Here is a 23565-nt window from a genome sequence, read left to right on the forward strand (position 1 = left end):
AATTAGTTCCAGACTTCTTTGAGCTTGCAAGACTTTGCCAAGTTTTGCGCTACCGAATGATACCTGCTGGTACCAGCACTCTCGTATTCTCCCAAACTTTGCACAGATATTAAACCAAAACTTCGTCATAGAAATTCAAAATTATTTTTCAAATTTATGGAATTACTAAATAACAAAATAACTATATTTATAAGAATAAAAATCAAGAGTCTTGAACTGATTCTAAAATCAGTGGAAACAAATGTTTTGAATAAATTCTTCAATATCAGAAGAATGGAAATTAAACTAAATCTAAAATTCACCAAAATCAAGTAAACTTTATAATGACATATTCCTTAACTTTGACTAATTTTTTCTGTAATTTTAAAGAAGATTAGCAAATGTCAGTTTTTTCATCAAAAGTCGATATTGCTTTGGAAACTAGACGTGTCTAACCAAATGAGAAAAAAAATGAGAAAAATTTATAACATTTTTTGTTATTTTGCTAAGCTCAAAAACGGTGAGATATGTGTGAGTAGGAGTGAGCTAGTGGAGAGGGAGTAGGAGTTGAATGGGGGATACTTTATTTTGTGCTGGAAAACTGGTCAAGAAAAGGTGAAAGGGGGGAGTTGGGTAGGAGGTGGGGTAGGTCGCAAATTGAAAAGCGGCTCGGAAAATCGCTTTGCACGCTTCCTAAGTGAGATAAGTTCGAGGAGGGAGCTCATTCTGACGGGGTGCATCGATCCACGTCGTCCTGCGCGAGTTTATAAGCCGTGCACCGACTGTCTGATACCCCGATAGTGCACGACACGTACCTAGCTAAACTTCTCGCTCTTCCCGCCAGATAGTCTCGCTAAAAGACCCGTTTTTTTACCTCGCTCTACCCCCAATCCTCAAAATACGAGCTACCAAATTCTCTGCAAAAAATATTATCATTTCATCCTCAGCGAAATTTTCCACCAGCTTCATACTCTCATCTGGAATTACCACTGCAACTCGGATCTACATTTTTCACTAAAAATACTATGGAATTGTTAACAACCGTCTGTAAAACAATCAGCAATATTTTTTAATAGGTATCTGGAATAATCGAAAGTTCGTCATTTTCAAAAGGTTATTGTTTGCATACGAGGTTGCTTGCTCTGTTGACAGACTTCATGAACAGGAATTTATTGCTATGCTGATGTTGTTAACGACAATGGACAAGCTGTCACTCACCGATAAATTGATAAATCGTTGCGGAACACCATGGGAGAATAGTACGAAACAAATGACAATTTTTACCATAACGAATGTGTTACGATTATTTAAAATTTCCGAGTTATCATAAATAAATGTGTTTGGGAAAATATTTGACAGAAATCAGAACATACGGAGACTATTTTTAACATGGGAAAATCTTCTCTAACTGTACTGTGACATACAACACTATAACTTTGTATACGAAGCTGTAAATCGTATATTCAAGGATTATTGGTTTGTGAAATAATGGAAGTTTGGTAATCATAACAGAGAGATGGTATATGTACATATTTTGGGGTGTTAAATTGAGATTGAAGGGTAGATTTAACGAATTAACGATTTACTGGACAATCGTGCGACGCGAGTTAAAAATTGCGAAAGAAGCGCTTTTGAATGAATCGCGAACGTCGAGAAAAAAGAGGAACTTTAACTCTTTTAGGAATTGACTAAAAGTAACATTATCCTTTCAGCCAAGCTCCTTTTAGCTGTTGCGTCGTAGTATACGGTACCTGTGCTTGGCGGAAGAGGCCGAACTATTACTTCTTACTGCGTTAACGTAAATGTCAACTTTGCTTCACGATAAATAACGCTACCTCGAATAATCTGCACTCTTAAATCACTTCTAATCAAATTACAAAACTTCATCTTGTTCAATCTATCCTCATCAATTCAAATTATTTCAAATTTTGTATATTAAACTAAAAAATATCCTATATTATTCTAAAGAACCTATACTTAACACGAACCTCTCGAAGATTTATCGAAACGCCACCGTTGAAAATTCTAAAAGGTGTTGAGATTTTAATATTGCTATTGGCTTGGATATTTTATCACTCATCCGATAATATTAGAAAATCGATGCTCGGGGTATCAAACAAGATTACAAAGGCAAAGGAAAAAAGAACAAGCTTTCCCACGGGAATAAAGGATATACGAAGCTATTATATTGCCAATATACGAGCGTCTGCGAACGACTGGGGAATACGTAAGCCGCGTGAAGATTTAACGTTTTTAGATAATACGTGTTGTCCTAACCTATTTTTACTCCCATTTTACTTACAAACCATCCTCTCTGAAGATAATTTACCCAAACCTAATTCCTTCCCATCCCATCTTCTTAAGTTTCTGGAAAACCTTCTCTTCAGGTATATTTTAGGAAAAATATATTAATTGCTCAGCAGCTGCATCCGATGCCTTTCAATTTTTCTAATTATATATAATTGTAATCAATTTAGTTACACATTTACTATAAATTAAACATTTTAATCTGTTTGATTTTAAGTAAACTGTTGTAACCGAAAGAAAGATTGAAAGTGATTCAACGATTTATGCTGATCGATCGATCTTCTCCTCGCTTTTCTTCCTTTCTTCTCACAAACTATTTTCAAATTTCAAGACAAAATCAGAGAGTCCAAGTATAACACTGAAGCTTAGTTCATCGCAAGAACTTGGCCATAAAGGAGTCAAAAGTGTCAGGAACGAACGGTATTCATCGAGAATCTCAACAATTCCTTTCTTCATGGCCGCTTGGAAAATTTAAAAAGCTATCTGAAGGTTTCGAATAAATGATGGAAAGGCTGGGCAAGCAGAATTCCTTCGACAAGTTTTCCAGAAGCGATAAATCGAAACGGCGAATCGGGAATGATCGTCGTCTTTCTCCAGTATGCAACTTGGCCAGTTCGCGAATGTCGTGTTTCAAAAAGTTGGATTATCCTTTTCACGACTGAAAAAAGGTAGGAGAGGAGAGGTGAAACGACTGACAGAGAATCCCAATAGTGATATACTACGTACTTTCACGTACACCCCAGACAGACTCTGCCAGAAAGTTTTCGAGCTATTTTCAAAAAACTTGGCTAGGAATGGAGCTACGTTGAAAAATTGATGAAATACTTTCCAACTGATGGTGCTAATGTAAAAATAAATCACTACTTCCCATTTTACAACTTCTCTGTCACCGTCGTAGCACAAAAAAGCTTCATTTCCACGTTCTATTTTCTATTATTAATAATAACTATATCTTTTATATAGAGACGATCGCTATTTTTTCATCGAACCTACTTCTAGACTCGAAATAAATATCTGCATTCTTCGTTGAAAGTTTTTTCACCTTATATCATAGATCTGCACTCCCTCGTGTTATTTGTATCAGCTTCACACTATTATATTTGCAAAACGACACAGAGGCAAAGGTTTAGCGAAGGATTAACGCGAACCGTTTAAAAGGTACATCCTTTAATGACACTGATCAAAGGAAGAAAATTTTTATTCGATTTCAATAAAGAGAGTGACAAGTTTCGTGAAACAGTGTCGCTATAAAATTGTATATTATAGCCATTACGATGATCGTTTGTGGCCTGCAAACATCGTTAACTTTAACGATCCTTAAAATTGCAAAGACAGAAAGGCGAAGAGGAACGAATGCAAAGTGGAGTTTAACTGTCCGCGAATCAATAACGTTTCATGGATTTCTATGTCGTTTTGATGAATGTAAATATTCCTGCAAAAAACACGGCTGTAAAAATGTTCAAATCTATAGTTGTATCGATTCTGAAAATTTGGAGTGTATCTCTGCATTGAAAAGTAGTGTTTAATGAAATATGAAAGAATAAATAGCAAAAGGGGATAAGGAAGGGTGTAAAAGATGATAAATGCAGCGGAATAAAAATAGAGAGGAAGAAATGGTAGAAAAGGGAATAGGAGAGAAAGTACAAAGTAGAATGAACATTGGTAGCTACATACGTGCATTTGATACGAAAATAGAAGGATCGGGACATACCGTAAATCCAGAGGCCTATCTCCCTATATTTTCCACGATACGTCGCAGGTTTACCAGCGCCAGTTTCCAGTTATAAAATTAATGCAGTACGAGCCATCGTGCTGGAGAACTCCCGTCTCACTTTTTCCCCGCCTGATAATCGGCCAGTCTCGCTGGCTCTCTCACCCTTCAAGCTCACTCCGCAATTAAAATATATCCTTAAACTCTACTCTCCTCCTCACCTATTTTACATACATATTATTCCGTTACACAACCCTATATTTCACAAGCACTCCAACCCCTGTCCAATTTTTAACACGATTATCTATTCATCTAGCGTGCATGCGTCTACCTTATCCCAAATGTCTGACCAATAACGTATACTTTCTACTTTCGATCGATTTTCAATTCCACCCACGCTATTAATATATCCAATTAATTGATTTTATTAATTAACGAATATACGAATAACTAAATTAAAGCAGCTTCGTTATTTAATTCGAATGAACCCGTTAACGTTAAATAATTCATGATTATGAGATTTGTAAATTAAGGGAGGTATTTTGATTTGAGCATTTCCAGGAAGCGCGGTATAATTTTCTTACGTTGTTTGCATTCTAATGGAAGGGATGCGCCTACGCGAGGAAAGTCTCTGCACGTGGTGAAGTTGACGTACACGTGATTTGGATACAAAGTTAAATAACAGCCTTGGCATTCGCCGCATAGTTTCCTCTACGAGTAATCAGAGTAATCAGAGGGCTGCCATAGACTGTAACTTGTACAAGATTTAGCAGCTTCCCCCAAAATCCTGTTAGCTATCCTATCGAGCAACTATAACCTCTTGCTGACTTCTGCTTGGATATCGACGAACCTCCTAATTTTTCACGATAAATAATTTCATCCCTTAGAATAATTCAGAAGCTAATAACATCACGAAACAGATTACAATACTCAAGGGTTTTTCAAGTAGCGCTTTACACTTTAAAGAGCTAACGCATAGAACTTAAAGCAGCTTTATAAGCTTTAACAGCGGCAAATAAAATTTGACGCGATAACGCAATAAAGATTTGATTTATCGCCGCGAGCAGAAAGGGTGGAATTAATAGGATAACAAAAGCTTCCGGTAATAATGATAATGACTTCGTGTATTTCCACGCGAACTGTGAGTTTCCGGTTGAAAAGATGCGCGCGCAAAAGTTGCCGTTATTTACGAAGATTTGCCTCGGAGTGATTCATTAAAAAGTGGATTGGCTTTGCCCAGGGTTTCTTCCCAGCCCTTTGAGAGCGGACAACGTTCGAGTAATAGTGGTAAAAAGTTAATGGGCTTCTCGTACTCTCCCCCCCCCCCTCCCCTCTCTCTTCAACGGTCACTTTCTTCTCGAAGAGTGAAAATTCCGAACTGTCTTACTAGCTAGAATAAAAGCAATCATGATCGTTCGGGAAACGCCATTGGTGCATGGATGAATACCCCCATTCAAGCCCGATTAAAGCTTGCCTTCGACCTACAAAGATGAACTCTTCTCGGTTTATTAACATTTCAGTCAATTATAAACTCTTTGCTCCTTTTACCAGATTTTTCCATGCCTCGTTAAAATGCAAATTATCGTTCTTTAATTAATTGCATTTCGCAGCTTAATTCTTACTTTTGCTATTTATCCTTCCCCCCTTTATAACTATAAAGATTCCAAGCTAATGAAAACGATTTTCGTGCAATTCATAAAATATGAACAGAAGCTTAATAATTATTCATTGTTCACTGAAAAAATTATTGCGTTACGCAATCTATTTGATAAATTTATAAAAAATTCCTCTCGTTCGTATATATCAATGTACAACTGCACGTTAAAGCATTTATTTTTCAAGACAAACTGCATATGTATATGTATATATCATCAATGATTTCCTCGCTATGAGCAAATTTAATTGATAAAATTGTTCTTCGCGAATAAATTTCATTCAAATATAGATACGTCAATGATAAAAGCGTATAGTCATGCAGAGATCGGTTTGGAAAGTCAATTGCATAAAATTACCAGGTTGATTAATTTTGTTCGTTATTGGAAAGAATATCGCGATCCCTGTTGAATTTTGTAGGGAAGAAATGTTGGTATTTAATAAAGGGGTTGATTAATCTGTTAATTATGGAGCAAAATTAGCATTGCGAATAGGCCAGAGAAATTATTTCGATGGGATGATTTGGTATTTAATTCGTAGATCGTTTAGAGAGTAGTGGGACCGTGGAAGGTGAAATAGGGGGGGGGGGGGGGGAGAGTAAATGAGAAGACCGTAGCTCTTCGTTACACTAGTAATCCGACAGCAATAGAGACTGGCAAGTAGAGAGAGGTTGCTGGTTATTTCTATATAGTTCAGTAGCGAGATCCTCAGGGATTATACCAGAGTCCACGTGGCACAGAGCCTCGCAAGATTGGATTTGGCTTATTAAAGCATCAGGCACGAGATTAGGCTGAACAAAAGCATACCTATTTCTACTATTGCAATTGACTCGAGCCTTGCAAGATTTTGTCCAGCACGACCTCCTGCAATTATCTTGAAGAAATGCTACAAACAAACTCCTTAAGATCATTGTTAATCTATTTATATTATTTTCAATATTTAAAGATCGATTAATTGAATAAAAATTCGTATTTTCCATCCATTTGAACTCTGACATTATTGATTTATGTTATTGAAATTATATTTACTTTCTTCGAATACACTAGTTCTCCTAGATAGCAACGATAGCTCCGTGTGATATTTTAGTAGAAAAATAAAAAACGTGATATTGGAAGTTAATTACTAGTAGCAAGCGACTATTATTTTATACGAGATAATTGCGGGAGAAGGTGGTGAACTTTTCAATCGTCGAATAAAATCTAGTCCATTCGAATACTAGTAAAGAGTACAAATAAATAAAGAGAGAAAATTCTGGAATAAAAAACCATGAATTCTGTTCAAGCTGGGAATTGATCGAACGCTTTAGATACCAATTAATTTCTACGTGTTGCCAAGAGGTATCCGTGCAATCTTCCCGAGGGGTTTGATCAGTAGGAAGGAGCGGAAGGGGGGGGGGGGTTAAACTTGGAAGAAATTGCGGTTTAAAGAAGCATTTACCGTTCCAACGAAAACGAGGAAAGGAGAGTTGCAAAAAGGGTGAGATTCCCATTAACTACCCCCTACGTAACAGCTAAGGAAAAAACATGGGCAAACACATTCTGAAGACAATTGTAAGAAAATGAAAAGTAAACCTACGTGGGATAGAAAGAAGTTTAAGAAAATAGCCTATTTCTATCTTTGTTTACTGAGACATCTGGTGCTATTATAATGTATCATAGTATAGATTTATATAAATGAAGAGAGCAGGGATTGATTCTACCTGTTGCTGTAATCTTCAAGACTTACGAAAAGTGAATTGAATTGAAATGGCTAGGCAGCTTTGTGTTGGCAAAGTGCTGGCAAAGTAACATTGCAATAATAAAGGTTGGCAGAGAAAATGGTGAGATGGAAAAGGGAAGAAAGGCCTCTGCTAAGAGTTTCGTTTCTATATAACCACGATGCGAGACCGTTATTAAGATTAGGGACCGAGCGCGCATGAGTAATGACATCCTCTTTACTTGCCAACCTAATCCCCACCCCCTAACCCATCCCCACCGTCTACACCACCAACGTCTGCTTCCTGATAAATTACCTCCTTCGCTAATTACTCGAGACCCTGTACCACGGTGTTTCGTTTACGCGCATTTCACGTCCCAGTTAACCGATCCCTGCCAACGATTTTTATTCTTAACTCCAACATCTTCTAATTATCAAGTCGAGTATGGCACTCTAATTTTAACCGGTCCAAATTAAAGCCTGCAAAAATTACCCCTCTGCCATCCTTATAATTTTGTTTTAAAAAAATAATAAATATTGGAAGATCTTTTGTGTGTGCTAAAGATTAATAGATTTTATAAAAGAATAATCAATTTAAGAGAGGGTGATCATGTTTGGAGTTTGGCAGTGAGGTTAATTTGGTCGAATTTGCGGGGTGCGACTCGAACAATCTGGGGAGGGATTAATCATTTGAGAAACGATTCGTCAGGGTTGTCGTCGCTGGTCAACCAGAATGATAAATCCTTTTGTCTCTGTGGGCTTTCGTGACTATGCAGAGAAAGGGAGAGGGGGGGGGGAGGGAGGGTGAGAACAAAAGGAAAGGCTAAGGCAGCCAACTGACAAGGCCACAAAGTTGGCAAGTGCTGATTGCACCAGCCACGTTTGTGCAGATGGTACTAATAAGAAACTGTCTCGTACAAAGTATAAACCAGTTGCATATACCATTACTTTATTCTTTCAATCCAATTAAAAGCAGCTTCTTTCTCTCTATTTCAATTTTGATAACAATTAATTATGAAGTTATTCATGATGCATCCTCTCCTTTTGCTTCTTAATAATTCAACACTCATTTCTAATTATTAATTTATTCCAATCCTTGATTACTAGCAAATTCAAACTTTGTAGAACATGTGAGGTTTACCAGAAAAAAATCCAATCTTCGGGCAAACATCGTGCACCAAAACGCGTTTAGATAAGTTTTGGGATGGGAGTTAGCGATTCCAAAATTACAGAGGGGCAAGTTTGATATATCGCGCTTATATTTAATTGCGGAGGCTCACGCGATGCGAAATGTTAGCTGAGCTTCTCCTTTTTGAAGCATTCGTTTCAGCATAGTCGAGTAAAATTCACCGATTTGTTTCTGCGGTTGACGTTACAGCACTGCACTGCGATGCCAGACAACGCTGTAGGTCCGAAAGTGGATGCGAGAAATATAAACCCTGAATAGAAAGATTGAAAATAATGAGAAAAGCTTCAACCCTTAATGCTCGTTATCCAACGAATGGCTCAAGGCTTGTCTTCCTTTCACGCTTCTAAGAAAATGTTCTCTCCGCCACAGTCTTCAATTATATCGTTACTGTTTCTCTGAAATTAAAGGAAATTGTCATTTTTTGGTATAAAGATAGTACTGTGTAATAGAATACCGCTACTTAATAAAAAAGAAACTATTCGCTCTTCGATGTTATTTTATCTTCTGATGAAATTTTTTTCTTTAAAAAGAAGCAAGGTAATATCCCAAAAAGTTTTTTTGCGGTTCTCGTTCTTGCTACAAGTGGCAGAAAACAAAAGTTGATGCGAAGAAAAGCACCGTGAATAGAAAGGTTGAAAATAATGAGGATGGAAATAACGAGTCTCTTCTTTCTATTCAAATTAGCCTGGCACAGCTCGGTTTAGTTTTCGTTAATACTGTGTATTTTCGTGTGAAAAGAAAATAGGAGCTACTATTAAATATATATATGTATATGTATCAATGATTCCTATCAAATGACAAAGCTTACCAAAATCTATTTTTCCATCTAGTTTTCATTGTGAAATCTAAAACGGAATAAGGCTTAAAATTAAGTCAACTTTAATAATCGTCTTTAAAGTGGTAAATAGTTTCTATTTGGTCTTGTCTTCTGGTATTAAGTAAAATATTGATTGGTGTGGGGAGTGGGGCTTATAATTGATAAACTCATCAGGTGGGAAAACGTCACGAGCAATTCACCTCCATAATCCTCCGAAATTAAATTAACTCCTTTTCCTCCTCTTCAAATAAGAATCTCGTTTCCGAGGACTTCTGAATTTTCTCGATTGAATCTAATTATATTTCTATGAAAAAATATTAAAAAAGAAATAATAAAGTTCCTCGTATATTTCTCCACTTTTTATTTATAATCATAAACCTTAACTTGCAAAGTTTTGCTATAAAGAGCACCTTATTATAGTTCCTTGAGAGAATGATTCAAATTGTCTTGAGAAAGCCGAATTTTCGAGGTGATTGAAATAGTTGTTTGTAAGGTGATAAAGAAATTGGTAGAATTGCTTTGAAATAATTAGAGAAGTTAATAGGATGATTCCCAAGTTGGAAGATTAAGCGTGTGCTTTTCATAACGTTTCATTGATTAAGTCATCGTCGGTGACTTAAATGCATCGTTAAAAGCTGCATAGAATGCAGGAGTAATTTTACAGTTGAGGGGATGATCCAATAACGAGACTCGTACGTTACCAGTCGTTTATAATGGAAGCCTGGGTTTTAATTACACACAATATCCATTATTCAAAATTTATGTAGCTCTAATCTAACTGCAATTAGTTCTTATACAGATTGAAAAAATGCTGCATTCCTGAAGCAAACGAATCAGAAATTGATTTCTTACGCAAAGAATACATTCTTTAGTGATTAGTATATATGTTACAACAGTATACAGGGGGTAGTATGATAATTTGGTGCAATTCAATTCTTGAAATTGTTAGCCTGATATGAAATTTCGATAATTAATTTGCGATTTCGCAATCCCTGCCTGCCGATTTATTCCAGAACGCTTTGATATTCCGACAAGATTAATTCAACAGTGACACAAATGATTTTCCGTTTGCATCTCAGTCAACAATTCTCTCATTTGTAATCGACATTAATTCTGCCTGTTTTATAAACTAGCATATAACAAGATTGATTGCCGTATTTATTTTTTATTAGTTAACTATATCGTGCAACTAGTTTATTTATTTATGATTCTTGATATATTTAGCGTTTATATTGTCTATTACTATCACTCACAGATATCAGGTAGACACAAAATTTATAATTAACTGTAATTTATAATCAAATAATACCGAAAAAGTAAGAGAAGTTTTCTGAAGTACACGATAAGTATTAATAATGAGTAAAATAAATCAAATAATTAATGCCGTCGAGTTTCTTCATCTTTAAGATAGCCGTGGCCATTAATTTATATTGAATTAAAGGTGATAGCCTGCTATAAATAAAAATTATTTATTAATTTTTATTTTAAGCGAAAACTGTCTAAAAATTAAACTAAATTCAACCAAAATGGTTTGAAACAGTAATTTCGCGTTTATTGTTCATAAAAATATGCTGCAAAATTAATCACATAAATATGTCCAGCGCCAAGCTTGCAGTTTAGAATAGCAGCAATATTTTATATGTCCCTCGAGTGAACAGCCTCCAAACTCTTTATTTATTCTTTCTCACGCTCATCGCTGCTTCAACTGAACCCATCAAAAAATAATTTTTCTTACCCAGAACCAAATAAAAAAAATGCAATGAAAATTTGATTCGCCAAAACTTTGCTAATGGAGCTATAATTTTTGTTTGATGCTGCAGAGTTTAAATAATTATTTAGTAATTTCTCCTTCACTGGCTATGCTTTGGAGTAGCTTAGGCAATTAAGTAGTCTAGGCAAAAGTGGATTAAAGATGCGGACGTGTTCAGGATGAGAATTTTTACGCGGATGAGTCTGAAAACGTCTTGATAATTAACGAAGGGGTGGAGTCAAATTATGTACAATTACTTTTGAAATGAACGAGATACTTTTCTATCCTTGGTGTATATACTGTTCCATAATTTTTTAAACTCTCTACACATTCCCTCGACTTTCTGTGTTTGCACAGCAAACTTCCTAGGTGGTTTCCACCACAAGGAAGTAATAATGTATGCAACAATAGCATCTGGGCTTGACTGATTCGGCGTAGCTAGTAGGAAGGTGGCATCTGATTCTTGGAAGGTCTTCTCACTCGGAAGGAACAAAGTGCTCAGGGCCATGCGGCACTTGAATTAGCGCGGGAGGCTAGAGCTGGAGGCTTGGCAGCTTTAATTAATGGCTTTGCTACTAGCTACGACGAATGAGAATGAGAAACGCCATGTGTATTTTAGTCGCGAAGCGTCATGCCTTATCAGCCCTTTCAGCCCTTCACGACTTACCTAATCCCACCCACTCTCGTTACTCTTTGATAACGAGGACCTTTCAGCGACCCAAACTACTTCTACTTTCTCACTTTTCAACCCCTTCTAAAAGTCCATCAATTCCCACCTTCATCATCCAAATATTCTATTCTATGATCCTTTCTCGTAAATGCATAAATTAAATTTAAATATTTAACCAGTGGTTTTAGCTGACATTACGTATGTACACTCTGTTTTACAATACTCTCGTAAAAAACCGACACAGCTGACTCCCTTGCTGGACTGATATAATTAATTCAATCCATCAGTTACGCTTATTTGATAAACGTGCTTGATAGACATATCATTCACTATGGTTCATGCAATCTTTTTTTGTAATTACGTGCAACGAGAAATCCAGTCAATTTGGGCGGTTAAAAAATGTAATTTGAGCAAATTTACAGAGTTTTAATCAACTCTCTCAACGAATCGAGCAAATTAATTGTACGAAGTTACATTTTTATTAATAATGAGAGGTGTATTGGAGGTATTTTACCTGGGTGAAGAAGTAGTAATAGACATTCATTCCGCGATCAGCGAACAGCTGGGCAAAGTGTGTGGATGGACAAATGAAAAAATAATCCCCTACGACGTCGGCTATCATTTTTTGATAGAGGAAACCGTCGTTCGTCCTTTCCCAGTCGGTGTACTGAAAAAAAGAATATATCATTGTTAAACTAATGGTAATTCTTCTCTACACTATATTAAAAAATGCAGGACATATTGTGGTCTGAAGATTTCTTAGAGAATATAATATTTAATGTAATAATACAAGTGGAAATAATCAGTAATGGGCCAGACCGAACTGATAAGATTTCTTTTAGACACTGAATTAATTTTTATATAAAATTCTTGTTATTAAATAGACCAATTTCGTTTTATAAATGTAACGTATCGTATCAATCAGTGAAAATCTCTTTCATTGAGGGAAAGATGGAATCTCGTTGATGCTAGAAGGGATAATATTGCTTTCCTTTCATAGAGAGTGTAATCTCGACTCGTGTATAAAGGACACGTGAGGTTACGGCATATTTTGTCCAAGCGACCGCAGATGTCATAAACACACGGTCACAGGGGCCAGTTCTACGAGGCATCAAACGGTGCAAATGATGTGTTGCTATAAAGCAGCCTCGTGCCATTCGCAGTTAATTATTCGCGAGGGAAGCTATTCGGTACACGATGAGTTATGACCCATTGAACTATATATTAGTTATTAAACATTCAGCAAGTCTTACATCGTCGAGAAACAACACATTTAGTCCTCATCTATAGGTGAAATATTCTTATTTATCAACAATGGAGTAAAACAAACAAAAAGTGAATGTTTAATAATTAAATGGCATATATAATATAATTATATATATTTTTTGTTTATTTACTATGCAATTATTATTGTTCATTAGTAACCATTTAGCACTTTATTACATTATACAAATGTTTCTGTAAATCACACTTGCCTGTTTTGGTTACAGTACTACATCTCAACTCTAGTATTACCATTCGCTTAGAATAATTCACAGAACTCTGTGATTAACCTGCAAACTCATGCGAGTAATTAGCGACTGATTTGACTGGCTTGCAAGTATCAATAATTTAGACACTGATAGCATCAGATATTTATAGAAATGGGATTATCTACGATCTGTATTATAGGACAAATTTGTTTCCAGCAAATCCACACGGGATTTCAGCTTTAATATAGTAAACGTTGATGAAACTCCATAAAAACGAACTATAATGCACATAATGCAGATGCAATTACAACAAACATTTTCCTTTCAGCTAATTTTTGACGTTTCATCTCGAATGCTAATTTGCAGCTAATAGCCTGTCAGTGATAGGTATATTCTACTGTTGGAATATTAAAATTTAGGTCTAATTGAGTCTGGCTCGCGTTATAGCAGGATATTAACGCTCTGTTTGTATCGATTCCCACATCCATTTATAGTAATATCACATTTCAAGAGATTTTAATATGGGGCAAACGCGTGCTCCATTTTCATATTTTTACATTATTACACAAAATTACTAAGTAAGAATTGATATAAATGGACCATGTAATTTCGCTTAATTGTCCGGAATCTAGATTTCGTTTTAGCACAGGACGAAATGAACTTTTGGGGTACAATTGATTAAGATTGGGAAAGATAATTCTCGTAATTCAAGGTCGTTGACCCGAAAAGGAAGACATAAAGCCAGGCAATAATGTGCTTGAAACTTTGCCCAGTGATCCAGTAGGTACCACGAGAGCACAATATTATTTTGCAAAGACTCACCAGATCCAAAACTAGAACGTATATATGTACAACGCTCGGGAAAACTTTGCTGGACCGTGCGAAACTAAAGTTTAACTTGGAATCCCCTCAGTTTTTCCACCAATTAATCACGGCTGGTAATAATGAAACTTTGCCCAGACGCCAAAGTTTATTTCACTCCTCCACGTGATAGATTACATATTTTTACTTCCACGAATTCGTTTCACCGAGACTGACTGACAACTATGTACTTCTAAATAAGTAGCTGCACTTTGTGATATAATAAATATCTGTCAATACAATCGATAGGCATGTCATAAAATGTTTGACATTAAAAATGAAGATTGATGTCATCGATAGTATTTAATTCTGAAGAACAATAAAAAGCTCGCATAACGTTAACTGAGATGTTATTACGTTTTTCTCCAGCTCCATCACACTAGAAATTAAGCGGTTTACCCTGAATACCATGTATTTAAAATTTTAAACTCGCCTGGACACGCAAACATATGGTTGGATTACTTCACAAAACTGTACGTACATGCTTTAAGCGTTAGCCATTCCTTTAACGCGAAACGCATCATGGATAAAAGCTTGGTTGGACGTGCAGTAAAATAAATTAGCCAATCCCTTGGACATTTTAATGAGAAAACTGCGTAATGATCTCGAAATGGAGCATGAGCCCATTTCCAGCTATTTCATAAATATAATATTAATGTTTATCTGCCAAATTGCAGCCAAATTTTACCCAGTGTTTCGTTTATTTAATTTTCTACTACTTTCATTATACCTCAATGAGAATATTTCTATACATCTGGTGTTGTTGAAAAAATATTAGTTTCTCTTATACTAAATCTTTAGAAAGTTTACTAGATGTCTCGCTTATTTCATACAGTAATACTTTCATTATTCAAATTGCACTTGTTCCAAGAATCTGCCGAGGACTCCGTGAAATTTTAATTGAATTTATAACAGAGGGATTTCAGAGATGCGCGTTCAAATATGCACTCTCTGTTTTGGTAAATGTTGCAACGATACCAACTATGTAGTTTCTAAATTATGCGTTGAATAAATTAATTAATTAGTCATTGTTATCAATACCTGTATCAACTAATTAAACATAGTATCCAGCTGTGAAAACAGGAAACTTTTCCCAAGATATTCCAGTTTGTTTACGTTACTGGCTATTTAACTCTTATCGTGATTATATTTTATTTGGAAAGCTATATAATTAAAGACATCAGTGCAAGAAGGTTTTAACTTACACTTTTAATATTTTCGGTAAAATGAGGTTAAAAATTTTACATAGCATATAGAGTATACGGAATTTTGCATGCTTGGCATTGAAATGATCTTCCACTGTGCCTTCAATTATTTTTAGCTTTAATACACGATGAGGTAGCTGTAAGCTAAACTTATAAAATTCATTATCTCGTTTCTAAGGCTCAAATTATTTAGATCCGTTTGATATTCCTCCAAGCCAGACTACATCTTCTGGATATAGTTGACCGCAATTTTCAATTTCAAAATCGTTCTGGATTATTCTCAGAATTTATCATAGCTTCCAGCACAAAGCAAATAAATGAAAGGGCTCTTAATAGGTTAAAGAAATTATCCTCCCAACCTGCAAGTATACTTTAAAGGAATATTCAGTTTCAATTGGAAGATAAGATCCTTTTTAGTCATAACAGGTACAGTAGAAGCGAATATCTATTAAATCTTGGAATTTTTCTTCCAGCATCTTCATCAAGTAGAAAATTGTATGTGCAGTGTTATTTATCTTCCAATTATATAAGAAGCTTTTACCAGCAAGTTTATTTTTATTTTAAGATAAATAAAGTACAAACAAGAGATTAGATTAGATTAATTTAATTATTTCATCATAAAAAGGATTCCACACTTAATACAATTACTTCTGATTTATTTAATCCAATTATAAAAATGGAGTCTTTCACGCGAGTCACTATTTCTTTTGACATCAATCTGATATTCAATGGAGCTTTCAGTTTAATAAGAAACTTTATGCTTAACGTGGAAAAAGGAGAGAATGTCAATGTTTGATCAGACAGCATTAATTATCATCACATATCAACCAAGATCGTCAATATTTTCCTCGTCACTAATCGCGTCATACTTTTTACTAAACTCACGAATTCTCAATTTCCGGTATTTCTTGCTTCCCTCATCGGTGTTTCCCGAGTTTACCCGCTTAATAGTGCCAGAGATGGTACAAGGCGATTTCTCATTCAACGTTCGGTATAATTTTCAGTATTTTCCATGTCCTGTGATGGTAAACTTACTTGTTACGCGCGTTCAATCTTATTTGCACAAGCCGGAGAGCAAACACGAATAAATTGCGAGCGTCCCCAAGTTTTTCGTATAAGCGCAATTATTCGGTACACATCGCTTTTGTTTACGATTGGTTTGTTTATTTGTGTACGTGTCAGGTAAACGCTAAATCTAAAACTAAGCAAGAGGAATAAAACGATATTCCTATCACAAAACAATAAAAGAATGAGCATGTAGCTTTTGGAAACATAAATATTCTATGCATGTTATTATATTTGAATGCAAACTTTAAAATTTTGCAGTGATGTAATACAAGAGAAGCGATTAATCGATATTCGTTCCGCCATCGAGAAAGCTCATCTAGTTAATGAAAAGCTCCAAGATCGATTTCGTACTAATTTTCCAACGCCCGAATGGGCGTTATTAAACGGACCAATGCAAGCTCCACACCCTGGGAAGCCACGAAAAATTGCATTGATCGCCTCCGATGAAGCGATTCTGAAAAACTCGGTCCCTTTTTTCAACTTTTTTCAAGTGATCTGCGCATGGTTGGGAATATCTTTTTCAGGAGAAACTAATTTACCACTCTCATAAGATTAACGCAGAGACGACTTTTATCAGTCTGGTGGCGTTCGTAGTTAAACTACTGATTCTATTGTTTAAAGGAGAGCAAAAAGTAGTGGTAGTATCGATGATAAATCGTACAACTTTGATTTTACCTTAAGGAACATGATGGTTTTGATCGAGGGTCATTTCCACGATGGTGATACTTGCAGGTTCCCATGGGACGCAAACTTCAAGTGGTTGATCTTGTTAACCAATGAAATACTGGCATGACCGCTTCAAGCAGATGTTTAAGGGGAGCGGCATTAAAAGGGGAAAAAATTGCGCTCATTCAGCCGGAAAATTTCGATTAATTCTACTTAAAGAAATTTCCGATCGAACTTCTCCTGATTCATAAATCTTGTTGAAAGGACCGATTGTAAGTGTCAATTGCAGCTCTCCTTCCCAAAGAAATTACTCACTTTTCACAGCTGCGCAAAGTATGTCTTCGTATATCGTTTAAAAGCGATTCAAGGTCCTATTGAGTGATCATCCGCAGGAAAGCTCGTATTCTTAATATTTCTTAATCACGCAGAATAATTTTATTGACGACTGATAGTGATTATAAAATGCACGATTTAACACAAATGTGCAGTTAATAGTGAAAAATTCGGACAAATAGTTTTTCATGAAGAATCGTTCTGGTTTTTTGATTGCATTTCACGTAGAAGAGGGGAGCTTTTCGAGGGAAACAAAAGAAATTAGGTCGTGTTACTCTATAAAAAAGCTCGCTGATAGAAGAAAGACGTTGCCGGGGGCGGATTTTAAATTTTTTGCTGGAACAAAGAGCAGTTGCTCGAACATCTTGACGCGGTAAAAGGCCAGATACATCCGACAGTATTTTCTTCGTATCCCTTATTGAATGGAAAAACAATACCTACACATCCATTGTTTTGAAACCCACGGAACATTCTTTATTAATAATTTTGTAAGAAAGTATCTGAAAAAACTTGAAAATATCACAAATAAAAATACGTGGAACGATTCATTCTTCTGGGTGTTGACAATGGTGAATGAAACACAAAAATTATAACACTTTGTGTGTTGGTTCAGGATGGAGAGCGAGGAACATAATTTGGATATTGTTTTTTGGATGTATTTTAATCCTTTTTTTATTTGGAGCGTTGTAGAAAGTGTATCGATAATGAAAAATTCGATTATCCAGCATTTTACAGACAGGTGGTTATTAATGGTTCGTAGTTATCGAACCACTAAGTCAAGGCTACGTAGTTATAAGGGAATCTCGATAAGTGGAAGTCCTTGAATCTACTCGCGGAAGAACTGAAAAAGCTACTTTCCCACACCATTTACCCACACGAATCGTTCGAGTTTGCCCTAGTAATTCACCCAGGGTAGTCTTTCACGAAATATATTTTCAAAAGGCGACGAAAGTACTTGCGCCAGACATTTGCATTTTTGACCAACTTGAACAATTTTCAATCGTCTTTTTACCACTTTGCTTATTCATTTCATCACTATTTTCAGAGAAGCGGATTATTTTTAAGTATAAACTAATTTAAATTATTAATTATTTATTTTAAACTGAATAAAGCAATAATTGAATATTAAAAGTAAATTATTATGCAATATTGTAAAGTGACTTTATTATCTCTGTGGTCTCACGCTAATATTCTGCGAATAGAAAAGCTAAAGAGGACATTATGATGGATGAAAAGTTTGCTTCCAGGCAATCATTCAAGAAAAATGCGAGTTTCTTCAGGACACCTTGCAACAAAGAGCTTTGTCTCACGTACTATATGTGCGACACAAAAATAAATCCTTTCGGTGTTAGCTGCTGGCGCTCTATTATCACGGACTAGTTCCCCTTTTTAATTATGCAGATAACCCTGAGGTGGTGGCTGTAACCCGTTATTCCCTGTTTTTCATCATAAAGCTACGATATAAGTGCTAATGCCTCTCGGTACTTTATCGTCGCGACAAAATTTAATAAAAGCTGCCTAATATGCAGAAAAACCACATATAATATCTTGCTGAACAAACGAATACATAAAACAAACAAAATTAATATACAAAAACAAACAGTTTTAAAATAAGTGAAAAAATCAATAATAATTCCTCCAATAGCAGTTTGCAGCTCGACACTTCAGGAAGCTCATTTTCATTGGAGACTTTAGAGATTAAAAAAGAGATTTGAAATGGAAATAGAGGACCTTAAACAGTTTGGAAGTTTGCAATGAGAACGGAGAACAATGAGATTATTAAGGATAGTAATTTCGTGAGAAGTACTTCTATTATACGGGTAGCTGATGCAGACTACGTTCTATGTCCTTCATTATTATGCAGATGCAGCGAAACTGATGTTTTGGATTTTCGCATTTGGCCATGATTGCAACTCCAACGGCTGGGATATAACGAAGCGTTGCTCTGTGTAAAATTGCAGTCTGTTATCCAACTCATTGATAACTGCGACAGCAAGATCAACAATTTTCAACGACACACGTGATCCTCCTTAAACCTTCCTACCTCCATATTTCTTCCCATTTCCACCCACTTTTATTCCCACACAACCCAGACTTCCCCAATTCTTGCAATTTCAATATCCACTTTTCCTCATCCAATTCGCCAATATTCTTTCTCCTTTATTTCCACTTTACCTTATTTACCAGACGCTATTTCACGAGAGACATTGCTGATCGGTCGTAGCGTAAAGACTTGGAAATAAAACTTGGAAATATTGTTCAGTAGATACAGTTAGTTACTAGTCAGACGTGATTGAAATAATTGTTTAATTATATCAAATGAAGTACGAGTTTGCAATAGGAAAGTAGCTCTGCAGAATCCGACTTTTGTCACTTTGAACAGTACTTCGAAGGTTCGTGGGAGGCGATAGTGGCTGGAGAACAAGTTTTTTTATCTCTCTGATAGTAGGGTTCTTAGTTCCTTTTTTCCTCCGATATTCAGATTCGAGCGGTTCGAAGTTGCTTTTCGAGGATACTCAGGAAGGAAAAGTAAGGGGTGTAAGGAGAGAGATGGGGAGGGGAGACGTTGCCACAGGTGGCCTGGCGCAAATACGAGGAGGCAGCGTTTACGATAGACGGAGAAAAAGAAAATTGATTTCCGGACAGGTAGCCACATTTACATAGGTGTCCATGGGGCATGAAACTCCTAACCTCTCCTCTATCAGTCTCTCTCGCTTTCCCCATTTGTCGTTCTTTCACTCATTATCTCCCTCCTCTCAGCACCTCCCCCATTATTCCTCACTGAAAGAAGAAAACCACCCCAATGATAAGATTTACAACCTTTCCTCCCTCCTAATTCATTTCTACATAATACTCATTCAATTTTTTTCTGTTCTTTTTATAAATCCACACCATTTTCCTATGCTGAGCGCATATTATTGTCTCGGTTTCAACGGACACACTAAACCAAGCTGTGGCTAAAAAGAAGTTGAAGCGGCACAATTAAGCTCTAATTTAACTTTCGCTATATATATACGTGACCCATGGAGCTGCAGCTGCGTCGTGCGAGTTTCGAGAAAAAGCGGGCGAGATCATCGAGTTTACTCGCGTCACGAAGCATTCCAGGAAAGCGGGATAAAATCGAGTGGACTGGGAAATGCGATGCTGATATTTCAAGTATGTCCTAATTTAAGTGAAATTAGCATTGTCCAGCTTGATGCATTTCGCTCTGCAGTTTTAACGCGCATGTGTTATACGAGAAAAATTCAGATCTGAAATATAACCAGTCCAAGCTTCAACCGATAAAAAAGTAGAGCGAAAAATACCTCTTTGACTGAAAGAATGTAAATTTATACATGAGTCGAGGCAGGAAAGTATATAAAAAAAAGAAATTAAAATAACTAACAATTTTTAATGCCTGAATCGAAAGATTTATCTTTATATTATTTACAGTACATTCAACATGGTTTTAATCTACATTTGTAACATGATCGTGGTAGAACAATTTTATGGAATGGATTTATAGTTAGTCACAGGATTTTTTTTAGTTATAGCGTTAAACGATTGGTCAAGGCAAATGCGAATCAATTTTTTTAATGGCATTGATGCAAAAAGGTGCACTCACTTGAAATAAAATAGCTTCTCGTTCAACCGATGACATATTCTTGAAAATAGTATTGATGATATTTTCAAACTTCTCCCGATCCAGAACAATCGCGTTGTCCTTTTCGAAAAAGTCCATAAAGTCGTACAGAATGAAGTAAGTACCTGAAATCCAAGGAAAAACAGAATTAATTAAATTAATATGGTTTTTATATTTTACACAATAATTTTTCCCTTCATTCTTGACCATAAAATATTTACGTCGGAAATAACAGTTAACTATGAGATCAAGCGGTTCCTCCTTGAAAGATTATTAGAAATTTTCAAGGAAATATTTAACGATGATTATTTCTTAACTAACGTAACGCGTTTGGAACAAGGAAGAATGGCAATTGAGGTTGTGGGTGACAATTGGTAAGGTCATTATTTCAGGTCGAATGTATTCCTCTCTTAGAAAATTTGTGTGCTATAGAAAAAGAACTCATCCCTCTCTTTCGAAAACGAAGAGCCGTGCCGCAGGCAATCTGGTATTTTAAGCCAGCAGGAAACACTTTCAAGGCCATATTTTAAAAACTAAATTCCCAGCGACATGAAGAATTCGTCGAATGGTCCGCGATATTGCCGCTGCAAGCTTGTTCAAATGTGTTTTTCCATGCAAATATTTTTCAGCAAACTCTGAACGGAAGTGAACGAGAATTTGATCTGAGTTGATTGAAAAGCACCTTTCTGTACCAGCAAATAGATTTCGTAATATCGATAAGTTGGAAAATTCCTTTAAAAATGAAACACTCTTATGGAAAATGATCGGTCAACTTGCTTGAGCAACAAACAGACAGACTGGTCAAAGTAAACAATAAATATCGCTCCCTATATACCAATCGGATAAGAGTTAACGTCAATCGATAAAAAATTACGTTTCGTAATAAATATAGACGATTATATTTAACTGCGGCACATTTTACCGTAGGAAAAAAATGTGCACGTAAACAAGTACCAATTATAGACGACGTAGTAGAAAACAAGTGTCGCGTGATGAATATATATATATATATATATATATATATATAGTTTATTTCTGGAATTATATAGAGTCAAGAGTATTTAGTAGACAGATCGAGATCAAAGTGTCTTTTCAGGGTGGGCGAAGATTTATGCGCGGTTGGAAAAGGAAAAGACGAGTTTATTGGTTTACGAGAACCCACAGACATTGGCTGCGGTTGCGGGGACTACGCATTACAACGAAAGCAGGTAGAAATGGGTGATTCCCTTGCGACCTTCCCGCTCTTTTCACAAGGGCTGCGTAAACACACGTGGCTTAAGAATCGATGGTGAGACTCCAGTCCATCCCTGATCCTCGATAAGATCGCGTCCACCCCACTACCATTCCGAGCACCGACCAATCGGATTTCAGTCTTATCACGTGTTATTTACCCTTGGTCAAACTTCTCCCCAAGAGAATAAATATACGATTTGACTTTTTAAAATATTTCCAAACGTCGTGCTAGTGGAAGAAATCACTAATTGGATGGATAAGCGTCGAGTATACTTTGGGATTTCACGTGGGTGAGATGAGAATTTTTCAAGAAAATTCCTGATAACACTGCAGGGTTCATGAAACGTAAAAGCGACGGAAATTTTGCAATGTTGAGAGAAGGGAGGGGGAGGAGTGGCTGTAGAGATCGAGGGAAACTGCAGCGAAAGCGATGCCGACGATGGTTTGGATCGTCTCAAAGTGAAGTTTATATTCCGAATAGAAAGCGAAATGTGTCTTTTTCGTTTCTCGTCTGTCGACTCGCACTGCGAGATCGTTTCATTTCAATATTTCGTCCAATCCCAGCTCCCAGCTATTCTTATGCTGCTTTAGACCTATACTTACTTCCGGATCATGCGTTTCCAACGAGAAACGTCAAGTCGCAATAAAATCCTTTTATTAGAAACCTAATTGCAATCTAAAAAAACCTCTTTTACGAGGTGAATAAGTTGCAATTATTGGAAAAACGATAATCATCAGTTAAGGACCGACGATATGTGCTTTAGAAATTTCTGTCTGACCACTTTGAGGATAGGAGTTTAAAAGTTTATAGTTCAACCCAACGAGAATAGGACTGAAACAAGTATAGGTTTTTTTCTGTAAAAGCGACGAGAATACCAGTTGAAAAGTTACACACAAATTTCAAATACTCATTTTAAATAGTTTTAAATTCTGTGAAACAGATGGACTAAGCTATGTTGAAAAAACACTTGAGAAAATTAAAGAACCAGCGATACAAGGCGATTGTATTTTCAAGCAGCAATTTATGTCCAATCGTTAAATTTCTTTCTCAATAAACGTGATTTTTAATCTAACTAAACGCACAAGGCATTAGCCAAGCATGGAATTAAAAAACTGACATGCCTGATTATTGATTGATTTATATCACTTGATTGTTTTAGAAATAAGACAATTTCTTTTATATCCTTGAAAATATTGAATTTCTGTACTTTAAAATTACAATTAGTCGGACCTATATTTTGCTTATACCACTTGACTTCCTTTCAAGGGATACAAAGTTAAATGTGCAAAACCGGTGCGCAGCTGGAACGCGTATTTACACAAACACAAAGGGT

The 23565-nt window shown here is 36.0% G+C and overlaps 1 protein-coding gene across 1 annotated transcript in view; it reads right to left on the bottom strand.

Moving 5' to 3' along the window:
- Window positions 1-23565, bottom strand: part of LOC136781712 (acetylcholinesterase-like) — a 99266-nt gene that overhangs the window by 13268 nt on the left and 62433 nt on the right. The window contains exons 2-3 of the mRNA XM_066740689.1: window positions 20981-21123; window positions 12286-12438 (exon numbers count right to left, since the gene is read on the bottom strand). Of these exons, the coding sequence (XP_066596786.1) occupies window positions 12286-12438; window positions 20981-21123 (296 nt within the window). The remainder of the gene's footprint in view (window positions 1-12285; window positions 12439-20980; window positions 21124-23565) is intronic.

Source organism: Prorops nasuta, unplaced genomic scaffold (genome assembly GCF_024137725.1).
Source record: "Prorops nasuta isolate Cenicafe-Biocafe unplaced genomic scaffold, Cenicafe_Pnas_1.2 PNAS00002, whole genome shotgun sequence".
Classification (NCBI taxonomy): Eukaryota; Metazoa; Arthropoda; class Insecta; order Hymenoptera; family Bethylidae; genus Prorops; species Prorops nasuta.